At 34.0% G+C, this 15,575-nt stretch overlaps 1 protein-coding gene across 1 annotated transcript; it reads right to left on the minus strand.

The window, feature by feature from the left end:
• On the minus strand, positions 1-5,238 carry LOC147391260 (putative expansin-B2). Its single transcript, XM_086459039.1, has 4 exons — positions 5,061-5,238; positions 1,343-1,455; positions 444-637; positions 1-334 (listed from the first exon to the last, which is right to left on the minus strand). The coding sequence occupies exons 1-4, from the start codon at positions 5,236-5,238 to the stop codon at positions 1-3; spliced, it is 819 nt and encodes a 272-aa protein (XP_086315165.1).
• Positions 5,239-15,575: the final 10,337 nt, after the last annotated feature.

Genomic DNA, 15,575 nt, shown 5'->3' on the forward strand with positions numbered 1-15,575 from the left:
TCATAAGTAGTTAACCAAGGATCGATAAGTTGCACCAGGCTTCCATCCACCAGGAATAACATTTCTTGCTACTAAGGTTTGTCCCGAATATTGTGACGTTAAGCGGATCGAAAATGGGGCATGTAATTTCGACCCAGCATCAAGCTTCCAAACAGCACCCCAGGATTGTTGCATAGAACGCCATTTGTCACTATTAGTCGATGCCTCCCTTAGAGCTACGTTGGCAAGATCGCCATCCCCTTCTTCGAATTCAACTAGTACAGAGAAGTAGTTTGAATTGGAGCCAGGATCAACATGGAATGTCACAGTTTTGCCTGAATAATCACATGCAACACTTAAAAAAAAAAACACACACAAACACAGAAGATTAGAATATAGTTGAATTTAAATCATTGAAAAAAAAAATATAAATGTAATCTCTTATCGACTAAGGTGAGATGTACCGTGCAAATCGGATTTCTAAGACACCAGCATCACGTAGGTGATCTTCATGGCCTGGAATGGCCATGGACCCAAATGCAGTTCCACTAAGGTCGAAATGGACTGAATCAGTTACACAAAGACCGCCTGGGCAAAAATCGGTGATCACCACCCTTACTGGTTTACTGGAGCAAGAAGGATGTTTGGTGCATTTCACCTAAAAATGAACAAATATTAGTAAAATCTAATAATGTGACTCTCAAGAGAATTAAATGGCAAAAAAACATAATTCATTTAGTTGACCCCGAATCTTTGGAAAAAATTTCAATAATAATGATTATTTATAATTATATGAAAAGGACCACTTAGCCAAGTGATAAGACGTTGTGAAAGTTGTTCCCAGGTCTTAAGTTCAAACCCCGTGAACCCCTTCTTACGCTAATCACTAACCCCGCCTAGCCAAAAAAAAAAAAAAAGATCTTATGTACTATATAATCTTAGAACTAGACACACTTGAATTAATATTAGATATGACTTCTGATAGATTGAATGGACGAACATGATCCATTCATCCACTTAAAAATGTTTACTTAGCACTTTGATGATGATGATGATGAATCTGCAGGAATAAAGTTTTTATTTTTTATTTTTAAATAATGGGCCTAGAGAATACACACAGGACTTAGGTCCATGGGTATTCTCGAATCAATGCCTATTTCACAAAATAGGCTCGATCATTTCTGGACTTTAAGTTCAGCAGGAGTTGTTGGGTCAAACATTTATGGGTCAGAGTAAAAGAGAGAGGGCCACATGGTACAATTGGAGACCAGGAGTAAGGTAGCTACCAAACTTCCAGGAGTACAGCATCAATAGTTCAACACTAACACTCTTTATAGAAGGATAATAGTAGATAATTAATCACCTGGTAACAAGCTCCACATTCCCTTCCTAACTTGTAGAGAGATGGACCTATCCCTGTAATCATAGAAGAGAAAGGGGGTTGTGATACTGCGTCGCCATATCCACAAGCTCCACCTTCGCACACATGTCAAATAACCAAAGAGAGATATTATGATCTAATTAAGTTTATAGGGTCCATGCATGCAAGAAAAACTCAAATCTAATTAAATGATTGTAACCTAACTATCTGATCTTTGTTGGGGTAGAAGTCTTCTATTAGAATCATGTTGGATATTATCCATCAAAAACTCAAATCTGGTGATCATAGGAGTATTATATATCCCTACAAAACGCTAATAGCTAGGTAAATATGAAATTTTAGATTGTGAAAAAGTTGATTTCAAATTGACAAGTTTATGATTTTATGAGGCAAGGTTGTAATCATTTTGAAAACTTATCGTAGAATGTAGGCTTAGCTGAAATTCCATCGACACATACATCATTCCATCTTTAACAATGATAATTTAAACCAACAACAAATACTGAGTAGTACTCCAATTATAAATTCTTCAGATTGGACACTTAGAATCATCGAATTAAATTACCTATTATACCAAGAAACCTCCAATTGCCGCTAGGACCCATGATATTGAGGTGCCCTTATATTGTATTTTTTTTATTAATCTAGTGAATGACTCTTGGTTCTTTCAGTAAGCCAATAAAATATAAATTTAATATTATTTTTGTTATATTTAAATTATATATTTTAAATTATAATTATGTACTGATATTTAGGGGTGGAAACAGGTCGGGTAAGACTTCTATCGACTCTATACCCGAATTGAAATATATACCACCAAACCCGATTTCTTACTCAAATTTTAAGATATATAATACTCAAATCCAAATTTTTACCCTCTTATCTGAATTTCTCTTTTACTTTAATAATAAAAAACTAAGTATTCACATATATGTATATATAGAATATGAAATTATAATTTTGTTGTTAGGTAAACGAGTAATCGAGTAGGATATGACGTATATTCATATCCAACCTTACAAACTTTTGAGTAAATGGGTATAGGGTAATATTACACGAATTCTTAATCGGATAGAAAAATCTTGTCCATATCCAATTTATTCAGGTCGGATGAGTCGGGTATACAAGTATTATCCAATTCATTGCCAGTCCTACTGATTTTTAATTAATATTAAAAATAGATTTACCCTACAAACCTAACTATTGCATTTTTATTACAAAAACACCTTTAGAGTTCTGGCAACTCCAAGGGAATCTTACTTTATAAGTTTGTTACCCACCAAACCTTACTTTATCAAGTTTGTCACTCTACAAGCCTTGGAGTGGTGATCCATGTCATTAAACTCAAATTGATGCTTTTAATTTGTTATTTAACATAACTTAGAGTGAATACTAACCACATTAATTTGTGACAACCAAAAATATGATCTGATGCCACATGAATATAAAGAAAACAATTCTAAGAGCTTTGAAAAAAATTAATTAATTTTCATTGTTGAATTTTAATTTTAAATTTTGAAGTTTAGTAACCATCCATTTTCAACACTTTCGATCAAACTCAAAAAAGATTTTTTTTCTTTTTTTTTCTTCTTTTTTGGTCTGATTTTTCCATTTAATCTAAAAGATTGGTGTTGAATTACCAATTGGAAAATCTATGTGGGCCCAACGATCCTTAGTAAGATTTTATATCTTACTCATGCTAGCCTGATTCATAAAGTAAAGGTTTGCTCAGTAACAAATGCATTGTCGGAGATGGACATGGTTGATCCAATCTAAACCGATAAATTATCAAAATGAATCCTTATCAATCTAAACCTAGAGTTATGCATTTCACATCTAATCCGATCCTTTGGCAATTCTATGCTTGACACAAATAATGTTCTTCTCTATTAAACGAAACAGCCTGGGCTTAGACTAATAGCTCAGTTGGTTTGACACATTGCAAAACAACTTTTGAGGTCGTGAGTTCAAGTCTAACTTACCCATAAATAAATAAAAAGTGAAAGCACCTTGGTACAGCGACTTGAAGTAGCATTTGAGTGTGCATAGAACCATTGATTGTCCTCGACTTTATAATACTTGTATCTCGAGGAAAAATATATATGATTTTCTTCACACTTGACTCCTACTTCAAGTGTTATTTCATTATTTTTTAAACACGAAATTACCTTGGTATAGTGACTTGAAATAACACTCGAAATAGCACTTGAGTGTACAGAAAATCATGGTTGTCCTTTAGTGCATAACAATGATGTCTCGAGAAAAAGCACATATGGTTATTTGAGTACTGAGAGCATCTTCACCCCCTCATCCTTAAATTGGCATCTTCTTCAAATTTGAAGATGGAGGTCATTTCCAAAGTTCTTTAAACTCCAACCAGCCCCCTCTTCAAATAATTATTCATTCTATAAAACAGTACTCTATTCGTTCATTTAAAAAAAAATGAAATTGTTTAGGGACAAAAATGGCTTATAAAACATGTTTTAGGGAAAAAAAATCGTGATTTTCTGACACCCTCTTTGGCATATGATCCTAGAAATGGCATGGGCTATAACCACATATCCTTTTTCTTGGGATACACAACTGCCATCCCGATAAATATGTGCAATTGTGTATCCCGAGAAAAATATCTATAGTTGTAGCACATGTCACATGAGAGAGTGTATGTCAAAGGGGAGATGTCAGAAAATCATTATTCATTTTGAAAAGGTGAATAATGATTTAAAGTAGCCTTTCAAATTTTGTCTCTCCCTGTAAGGGTAGATAAAAAATGAAGACCGGTTAGAGTTAGGTTTGGAGGTCTCCATCTCTATATTTAGAGTTTTAAAAACTGGTTGGAAATATCTCACTCCTATTTCAAGAGTTATTTCAAGTTGGAGATATCTTACTCCTATTTCAAGAGTTATTTCAAGTCGCTTCAGTAATTTTTTTTTAATTTAAAAGAGTCTTGCTCAGTGACTCGAAATAACACTGAACATTCAAGTGTGCACAGAACCATCGGTTGTTCTGGATTAACACACATATCAAGGAAAAACCTATATGGTTTTCTGAAATCAAATGCTACTTTGGGTATTATTTCAGAGTCACATCAGCAATTTTCAAAATAAATAGGAAAGAGCCTTAGCAACGGTGACTTGACATAACACTCAAAGTAGCACTCGAGAGAGATCCTACATTTTCAAACGTCAAGACTGAAACAGGAGGTTACTTCACCACCCATTTGAAAGTTAATATAAGACTCGGGAAGGGAAAGGAGGAGAACATCTCTATCTCTCTCTCTCTCTCTCTCTCTCTCTCTCTGTCTCTCTCTCTCTCTAACAAACACACAAAAGTTTTAGAACCAGACTAGCCTTACTAACTTAATAAGATTTCAAACCTTACTAAGGGTCGTTGGACCCACATGGATTATCACATTGGAAATCTAAAACCATAATACCCTTCTAGATTTTATGGAAAAATTAAGATTCAAAAAAAAAAAAAAAAAATTGAGGTGTTGAAAATAACGGGTACCAAACTTGTAAATTTAAAACTAAACTCAAACGTGAAAATTAATTTTTTCTGAATTTATTTTTCAAAATTCTTAGAATTTTGTCCTCTACGAATCTGCGACATAAGATCATATTTTTCGATGCTTCAAGATGATAAGGTCAGGAAATTTTCCTTGCTTGCTTAGTAAGGAAAGTGTTGTTCAAAGTATTACCATTGCTTCCAGCTCCATCTGGACTGCCGTACCACGTGGCACCAGCAGAAGACCAATGAGAAGCAGTATTGGTGGACAAGTTAAAACGTTTGGGATTGAAGCAGAAACAGAGGTCGAGAGAGCAGAAGAAGAAAGCTAATAAACACAAATGTATGAAAGATGAGTGAAGAGTAGGCATGCTTGCAGAAACCAGTACTCACCACTCACTCGAAAGCCTAGTATTTTTATTTATTTATTGCGTTACAACCTCCAAAGTTGTAGTATTTATAGGGGGAAAGCACGTGTGAAGTCGCTCTCTATCCACGTTTACCTATACTACGCTTCATAATATATAACTTCTTAATTTGTAACTTTGGCTTTTACACTTAAGATAACAAGGTTTAGGTTAAGAGTTATAAAATCTAGTAAACAAAGATATATGATGAGTACCACTGGAGGCACTCCATCGACTCTTTGACATGACATGTTTAGAACAGTAGATCTATATTTCTCGGGATATGCAACTGCACATCTCCATTAAAAGTGTACAGTTGTGTTTCTTAAGAATTACAGATCTACTCTCCTAACACATATCACATCAGGAAGAGTCGAGTGAGTGTCTGTGCATGAGGGAGTCATGTTATCACGATCCATATATGATAGATGTAGTTATATTAAGCATAGTTCAAAACCCATGAGTCCACTTGAAATATGGCAGAGTCGTACTCAACTTAATTGGATTTCTTGCTGACTCTGTCTGAAATCCAATGGAATCAATTTGGCATATTGTCGTGCTCACTTGTCCATTCAATTGGGTCAGTTAGAAAATACACCAAGTTGGGTCCGAAACTCGATTGATCTTATTTGATTATATATAATATTTTGTTGAGAACAAAAGCTAAGTATTTTAATTTACTTTAAAATATTTATAAAATTAATATATTTTTATTAGACTCGTCCAAGGTTAATTGACATTTTCGACTTGATGCGACTCAGATGAACATTCTACCATAGTCGTTTTAGAGAGTTTTAAAACAGTTAAGAGTAACTAGGGAAAGGCACTATGTAACATTGCCTGTGTGGGACGGAGAACATTGGCCATTGATGATATGTACATAGCACGTCGAGATACAAAATATTTTACTTCATGAGCCCATGAGTACTCTAATAAAGTCATGCCATTCCCAATGACCTTGTCCCACCTCATTATAATTAGGAGAGAGATTGCGCAATCCTCTATGAGTCCGACTAGTCCTTTTTTTATGATGGGGTTCCAGACCCATAGGCCTGACTAGTGGGGCGAGGCAATTGACCACTTAGAACATCATATCTCATTCAAATTCCCCGGAAACATGCAATACCCTACAAACCACACATAATAGATAAACAGGGATAAATCCATGTGGGTGACCAACATGGGGGTTTGAATTCAAGACCTCTCCCCTTTTAGAAAGTCTGACTAGTCTTACTAAGGTAGTAAGGATTTCATCCTCAGTAAAGGTCCTTAGGCTCACTTCATGGCATCCAAAAAGATGATATGATGCTTCAAGATTGTAGAAGGCATAATTCTATAATATAAAAAAAACTATTATTTTCCACTACTGAATTTCAATTTTAAGTTTAGGAGTTATATGAAAGTTTAGTAGCCATCCATTTTCAAAACCTTGGATCAAGCTCCCAAAAAAAAAAAAAAAAAGTATCTAAGTTTTTTCAAAGAAACTTAGAGGGATATGGTGTTGGATTACAGGTTTAAAACTATTTTTTGGGGTTTTAGGATAACATAGAGGGTTGTGGTGTTGGATTGCTAATGTGGTAATCCATTTGAGCAAACATGAAAGAAAGAAGGGGATGGCATCCCAATGAGATCCTAGTCTCAAAACAAAAAAGAAGGGGGATATGGCGAAATTGGTAGACGCTACGGACTTGATTGGATTGAGCCTTGGTATGGAAACCTACTAAGTGATAACTTTCAAATTCAGAGAAACCCTGGAATGAAAAATGGGCAATCCTGAGCCAAATCCTGTTTTCAGAAAAAAAAAGGTTCAGAAAGCGAGATTAAAAAAATAAAGGAAGGATAGGTGCAGAGACTCAATGGAAGCTGTTCTAACGAATGGAGTTGGCTGCGTTGCGTTCGTAGAGGAATCCTTCTATTGAAACTCCAGAAAGGATGAAGGATGAATCGTATCATGTTAGTAAGGAAATTGTTTCTCTTCCTTTATTATGAACAAAGTTTTTAAGCCTTACTTAAGACCGGTTTGCTCAAATGGATTACCACATCAGCAATCCAACACCACAGCCCTCTAGACTTCATTGAAAGACCCAATTAAAAACTATTTCAAAAACTTATTTCTTTTGAACTTGATCCAAGGTTTTGAAAATTGACATCTACTAAACTGTTTTTGGAATGTTTTTTCAAAGTTCATAGAATTTTGTCCTCTACAACCCTATTGCATTGGATCATGTTTTTGGAGGCAACAAGGTGAGTCCAAGTACCCATAGTAAGGGTGAAATCCTTACTAATGCAGTAAGGTTGGCCAGACTCATAAAGTAAGGACCCCTTAGTGACATTTGACAGTGAACAAAACATTGACGTTCGGATAGATCATATGATTTTCTAACATTGCTCATGACTTTGCTAAATTCTTGATTGACTTGATTATCAAGGATAAGGTTGTCAATGGATCGGTTTGGATCGATTTGGTATTGTTCCAGTAAGGATCAAATTGAATCCAGGATTGATCCCATAAGTATCGAATCAAACATTATTAAACGTTAATATTAAGATCCGATCCATTGACAATTGGATTGGATTACACTCAATTTCATATACAATATTTAAATAAACATCATATATCTCAATAAATATATAATATAATTTACACATTTTCTAACATATTATCGGATCAGGTCCTTATCGAATCAGGGCATGGTTGATCTAATACGATAAGAGATAGAACAAGGATTTTGTTCTCATGGGGGCAACTAAGAGTGGAAAAAAAATTTGTGGAGGCAAATAAGAGTGACTTTTTTGTGGGGGCAATTGCAACGGATTTTTTTATCAACCAGTATCATCTATCACAATAGCTCATAAATCCTTAGACTTCAAAAATTCTTGTGGTGGCCCCATTGTAAATCCACCTTTAAATAAGATATCATATCAAAACCTTATTGGATCGGATTCTTATCAGAATCCAAAACATCCATCCATACCTAAAATTATTGAATCAGAACAGATCAGATTTGGGGTTTGATCTGATCCATTGATAGCACTAATCACGAGGCATCATTGTATGTACAATTTCGAAAATTGTAGAAAAAACTCAACCTTATTGATTGAAAATCAGAATCTTTGAGTATTCATGGTAAGATTAGAACCTTACATTTCTTATTTTATTTTTTTGGATTTTCTAGCCTCACTAATGCCTGAGTCCCATAAATTCATGACATAAGATATGGTTCACAACTCATTATAGTTGGGATGGATGTTGAGTAAGACTCTAACAAAGTTTAAGGATCCCTCCATGACATCTAGTGGCCAGCAAAAGCGTTGACTACCCATTTCAACAATATATTTGGAACAACTTATCGAAACATGTACAATAATAATCTATCAATGGAGTCAACATTCTTATAAGCCTAGACAAATCATGAGCTAAGCTCGAGGCACAAGATGTGCAATTTTCTAACATTACTTGTTAGAATAATTAATTTGATAGATTTTCAATTGACTTGCTCATTAGAGCATCACACATAAATCATTAGAAATCAGAAGAAAAAAAAATAGATCTTACCAATTGAAAATCAGAATCTTGAGGCATTTAATGTAAGATTAGGACCTTAAATTGCTTAATATTTTTATTTCACTACAACATGTTTAGTCTATAGTGGCGGACAAATCCGTCGCTAAATGGCAATTTTTACGTCAGTAAAAACTATTGCAACGATGAGCAACGGAAACCAGATCCGACGTTGTATCCTCGGTCGCTAAATGTAGCGGCGGAACATAAGATCCGCTGTTAAATGTACTATTTTTAGCGGCGGATATTTATATCCGCCACAATAGATCGATTTTTAAAATTAATAGAATATTCAACATATAGCGGCGGATCTTCAGATCCGCTACAATAGATCAATTTTTAAATTAATAGAATATTCAACATATAGTGGCGGATTCTAAGATTCGCTGCAATAGATCAATTTTTAAATTAATAGAATAATCAATATATAGCGGCGGAACTTCATATCCGCTGCAATAGGTTCATTTTTTAATTAATAAAATATGCAACATATAGCAGCGGATATTCAGATCCGCCACAATAGGTCAATTTGCAATTAACAGAATATAGATCATATAGCGGCGGATCTTAGGATCCGCCGCAATAGGTCAATTTTTAAATTTAAAAAAAATATATATTTTTTTTCCTGAATTTTAACAAAAATCTATTTTTTCTCCTTTATCAATAGAATTAGTAAGTAATATAATCTGCAATAAGGACACCCAATTAGTAGACCTGATGACACATCATCAACACCGAAAAACTTCGATGGCACTAAAGTCAGTGGGTAGCCCATCATCTAGCGGGATGGCAGAGGATGCATCGTCTTCTTCTATAAAAATAAAAAATGAAAAAGAATGAGTAATAAATAACGAAACAGGTGTTCAACACTTCGAGTCATAGTTCAGTAGACATATTGAAATGCAACTTTGAGGTCTGTCATTGGGTTCAAAAAATTTCTGATAAGACTATGTCAAACAAATTCATAAAGGGATAGCCAACACCAGTATTTTTTAAATACCGGTAGAGATATCATGTCATGTAAAGGCTGCATGACAAGCAATTGAAACACTGTGAAGTGATGTAGAAATCATGTATGACATAAATCAAATGAGTGTTAAGCATGTGTCATTGCCAGCATAAGATGTTGATCTTCTCTGGTATAGATGAAGATTTTGTGAACCATGCTACAGAACTCTCTGTTTTAAACATAATCGTACACAATTGAGTGAACTTTACAAGAAATATTAAACCAAGCTTGCAATACTCTTTCTGAAGTGTTTAGGAGAGTGCAATGGAAGGAATATCAAAAGATGCGAGAACACAAATTATATCAATATTATAAGCAAAAGAAACAATTACTTACTGCCAGGGATCATCTCCAACAAGCATCATATCTCCCTCGATATCAGTATGTACAACCAGCCATCTAACTCGGTGATCAATTCATCATTGCCTTTGGACTTAGTAAGGTCCACAGACCTCCCAAGAGCAATTGCTTGCTTGTGAACCTGAAATCAGCACACAGACGTAAGAGTAAGAGCGAGCTTAAATTGCCAGTATTGAAACACTACCTGTGTGTGTGCTACATTTACAACAAGCAAAGGCAGCATAACATGAAACAAAGTGTGTTTCAAGGTGAAGAAGAGAAAGTACAAAGGCGCTACCTTGAAGGGGACTACACTGCACCAGCTTCCATGAGAATTTCTTGCAGAATTACACCTTAGGAAGGCCAACCAGATTCTCCTACTAGAAACTCAAGAAGTACACCAACAATTTCACCCAAAAACTAGGCCAAGATGGCTTTGGTTCTGTTTTCAAAGACCAACTTCCCAATGGATTCACCCTCGCTGTTAAAATGCTTGATGAGAATGATCAAAGCAAGACCCAATTCCTCAACGAAGTCCTAACCATCGGCTAAATCCACCGCAACAATTTAGTCAGGCTTCAGGCTTCTTGGCTTCTGTTTCAAACAATCGAAAAGAGCTCTTATTTACGAATTCATGGTGAATGGGTCACTTGAGAAATACATTCTCCAAGAGAAGCTAGGATTGAAAGAAGCATTGACTTGGAGTCAACTTTACGACATTGCTATTGGGACAGCAAGGGGGATTGCTTATCTTCACGAGGAATGTGAAAGTTGAATATTACATTGTGATATAAAGAAACAAATAACCACGCCCAGTTATCCTAATACTTGAGTCAACCAAATCTAACAACTAGGTCCATCATACCCAAAATCAACAAGAAGAAAAGAAACAAATAAAGTTCTACACGAAGCCGGTGCTACACGAAGCTGGCACTACCAAAAACGATGAAAGCAATGGCCGAACCAACCCTCTAAACAGAAGAAGGGTCGATTGAAACTCCAATCGAGCTCAAACGGAAGAACAAAGGGATAAAACTCTAAGATTTAGGGATTTCAAAGAAATGGAGAGAATGAGAAGAAGAGAAGAGAAAATGGTTGAACGAAAATGAAGATTTTTGAAGCTTCGTCCTCTAAAATTACCGCGAAATTTTTGCGCCAAATTGTTTGGGCGTTTAGAGTATACACTATCGCAGCGGACCAAATAATCCGATCTTATAGGAAATTAAACTAAATTCCCCTCGCCAAACAATTAAAACAACTATTTTTTAGTGGCGGATATACTCATCCGCTACTATATTAATTTTTAAAAAAAAATTAACACACGACTAATTCATAAACCGAATTTTTTATATTAAAAAAATTAATTTTTTAGTGGCGGAAATACTTATCCGCTGCTATATTAATTTTTAAAAAAAAATTAACACACGACTAATTCATAAACCGAATTTTTTATATTAAAAAAATTTAATTTTTTAGTGGCGGAAATACTTATCCGCTGCTATATTCAATTTTACAAAAAGAAATTAATTTTTTAACGGCGGATAAATTCATCTGCTGCTATATTCAATCTCACTAAAATGAATTATTTTACAATTAAAAAAATTCATTCTATAACGGCGGCAATAATAATCCGCTGCTATATTCAATTAAAAATAAATTGATAAAGAGCAGCTCATCAACATGCCTTTTTATCCTTAAAAAAAAAAAGAGCAAAATAAAATTTGATTTTTAGTGGCGGATAAATTAATCCGCTGTTATATTTCATTTTCACTAAATATTTAAAATATTCATTTTATAGGGGCGGATATCCTAATCCGCCGCTATATTAAATTTTATCATAAATTGATAAAAAGCAACACATTAACAAAACTTTTTATATTAAAAAATTGAATTTTTACGGGCGGATTTTCATATCCGTTGCTATATTCAATTAAAAAAAATGTATAAACAAAACTCACTAAATCGAACTTCTAATATAAAAGAAAATTTGGTTTTATAGCGGCGGATATACTTTTCCGCTGCTTTAGGAATTGAATATACGAGATTGGCGTTTCCTGGGGGGTATCTATAGCGGTGGATATAATTATCCGCTACAACATGTATATATATAGAGGCGGATAATTGGATCCGCTGTTATAAAACGCCGTTGTAGGCCAAAAATGTTGTAGTGTTTGGATCCCTCTGACCTCACAAAAACATACTCCGTAGAGTCATGTCATATCTCCAATGACTTGGTTCCCAACTCATTATAACTATTCTAGCAAAGTTACTAATAAAGAAAGGACCCCTTTGTGAAATTTGGCACCAAGCAAGAAAGGTCCCTAATCTTACCATACGTCACAGGAGATTAATAGAGAAAAAACGTGACCTTATTGATTGAAAATCAAATCTCAAAGATTCATAGTAAGATCAGGGCCTCACATTGCTTATAATTTTGGTTTGGATTTTTCTAGCCTCATGAACATATGACTTGCGGTTGTGTGATTTCTGAAAAGGTCCTAATAAATAAATGATGTACCCTTTTGTGCAGGGAGCAATGGCATTGGTTGGTCCATGTCAACGAGATATCTTGAACACGAGCAAAACATATCCAATCATAACCTTGTCAGCAAAGTTAGCACTCTAAGAAGTGTGGGGAAAATATGACAAACAAATCATGGGTTAAACTTGAGGTACGGCGAAGTATGTAATTTTTTGACATTGCCTTATTATTTTATCAATTTCTCAATTGATTTGATCATCGGAGTATCATCGCATATACATTAATAAAGATTGGAAAAAAAAAACTTGACTTTACTGATTGAAAATAGAATCTTGAAGATTCGAGATAATAAGACCTCACAAATATTATTCTTTTTGTTTGGATTTTTCTAATCTCACAAACGCATAACTCTCGTAAAGTGTGCCATACCTAATTCCCAACTCATTTTAACTAAAATGTCGGTTGTGTGGTCATTTAACAAAGTTCCTAATGAAGGAAGGACCTCTTATTGACATCAAATAGCTAGCGAGAGCATTGATTCAACCATGTTAAAGGGATATCCTGAACACATGATCGAGACATGTAAAATCATAGCCTTAGTTGCCAGAGGAATCACCACTATGATAGGTCTAATGAAACAATAACAAACAAATCATGGGCCAAGTTTGAGGGATAATGTATATAATTTTATGATTTATCCCATTATTTTATCATATTCTCAATTGATCTGATCGTCGGAATATATCACAATTTATAATAACAATTATGTCTTACTTCCATTTTTATTTGAATAATGATTTCTATCTAGAGAGCCTTCATTCAGTCAATACTCGATTGATGTGTCATGGACACAAAATTATAGATCTTTCTCATAAGGGTACACAGCTACACATCATTTCTATGATTGATGAGTAGCTGTGTATCTTCACAAGAAAGATCTATGATTCTGTATCCATACCATGAGAGTTTTTTGTAAGAGGAGTTGAAAGGACTTGCAACAAATGCCAAGCTTAAAAACGTAAGCAAGCCGTCATGCAATTTTTGTGGATGGCTTTGGAAAATCTTCTCTCTTTGTCGGCAATTATTTCAAGGGAAAGATGCTTCGTCGGTTTTGGGCCCTACTTTTGTTAATTAAACCAATCTTTGTCTCACACTATTTATAAATATATATGTATATAAGTAATATCATAGATCATGCCGTTGATGGTGGTTATTAGTTGTTCAATAATTCCCTTAGATTCGCCATTTTATTAGGTCAAATATTTAGATCCTGTACTTAAGGGAGTTGTGTTGCAACACCACTCCTGTTTAGTTCACCCTTAAGATCCGATTGGTGATTTCTAAGGAGGAACCCACTTTCAGGAATATTCATGATATCGACATGAGAAAACCCCCCAATCAAATAGCTACAAAGCATTTTCAAAAAATGAAAAAACTAACTATTTGGTGTTTTTGCATACCTTCCATGCTTTGGTGAATATTTGAGATACCTTTGTGTTTTCAAATTAATTAGATATATCAAAATGACCGAAACACCCATCTTCTTAAACTTTCATGCCAACTACATACCCCTATGATTTGGATCAAAATTTCTTTAAATTTAAATGAATTCGATCCATTTGCACTTCAAGAGACTTTTCAAAGGAATCAAACACTTTTTTGATGAATTGTGCGATATATAGCAAGAACACAATGATACCCTATCCTCAACTTTTGGAACAACTCTTCTGATGATCCGTAATCAAATAGTTGCTCTTGGATCAAAGATTATTAAAGGAGTTTAAGGTGATACTCCATAAGTTAAAGCCTCAAATTGGGGGGAGGGGAGGAGGATCAAAGATTTATTTTGTTGCTTCAAAAGTTTTTGGAAAATTAAAAGATTTTGGAAATGGTAAGAAGTCAAAGAAAAGGGTATTTTAGTCATTTTCAGAAAGTCAGTCAAATGAGACCATGCAGGGGGAATTTCAAATATTCACCAAAATTCAAAGTAACATCTGTAAATTATATCCATCAAACATGAGTGGGTCAGTAGGCCTGTAGCATTATAGTAGTTTAGTTAACCAACACTTTGTACAGAATCAAAACTCCTCTTATACCTCCTTTTTCCATCACTCCATTTGGATTGAATTAATAATTCTACAATCCATGTAGTTTTCTACTTAAATTATTCTTCTAATTGGGTAGAAAACATATCAAAGATTATCAATCAAATTTATTATTTAAATTTTTTTGGATTTATTCATCTAAACTTTTATTCAAATAATCTCATGGAGAGGGAAAGCCCACCCACCAAATCTTTCATTTTTCTGACTTAAAATTTATTATTGATGAACTAGTGATTAGATTTTGGAAAGATCCATAGAGTGTAACAATATCTAATAAATTAAGTATTAAACCATTGAAGATTGATAATCTTCATATGCTTTGTTGATTGTTTAAAAAGAAAAATATATATATTGAAAATTGTCATAAACCCATCACAGTCAATGAGTTTAAAAACAGTGTTATAAAAAACCCAAGAACTAAGACTCTAAAGTCCAAAATGTAGAACTCAATTGAAGATTTCATGATTTGATTTGAAACAAAACAAGATCTTAATTTGCTAGTAAAGATTCGGACTTTCTTATAATCATAATAATTGTGGGGACAAAAATAATTGTGAGATAATCAATGTGAATTGTCCATTAATTCCATTGACTCATCCAAGTTTTGAGATGACTCATTCGATATTTTGAAAATATTTACCAATTTAATGAAAACTTGATTAACTATTGTTTTATGCCTTTTTCATGTATATATTTATATAGTATAATTTAATGATTTAATGTTTGATATTTATATCAAAAATAAGATTTTGTGTTTGACAATCTACTAATCTACCCTATAAATTTAAAATGAATATATTAGTT

This window comes from Akebia trifoliata, chromosome 11 (assembly GCF_017979445.1).
Source record: "Akebia trifoliata isolate Shusen 1 chromosome 11, ASM1797944v1, whole genome shotgun sequence".
NCBI lineage: Eukaryota > Viridiplantae > Streptophyta > Magnoliopsida > Ranunculales > Lardizabalaceae > Akebia > Akebia trifoliata.

Excerpts from the sequence above, each read along its gene's own strand:
- LOC147391260 (XM_086459039.1), bottom strand. The coding sequence starts at position 5,238 with ATGCCTACTCTTCACTCATCTTTCATACATTTGTGTTTATTAGCTTTC. Across the intron at positions 638-1,342 it reads AATGTGGAGCTTGTTACCAG|GTGAAATGCACCAAACATCC; the intron begins GTGATTAATTAT and ends GTTCATTTTTAG. Across the intron at positions 335-443 it reads TTAGAAATCCGATTTGCACG|TGTTGCATGTGATTATTCAG; the intron begins GTACATCTCACC and ends TTTTTTTTTAAG.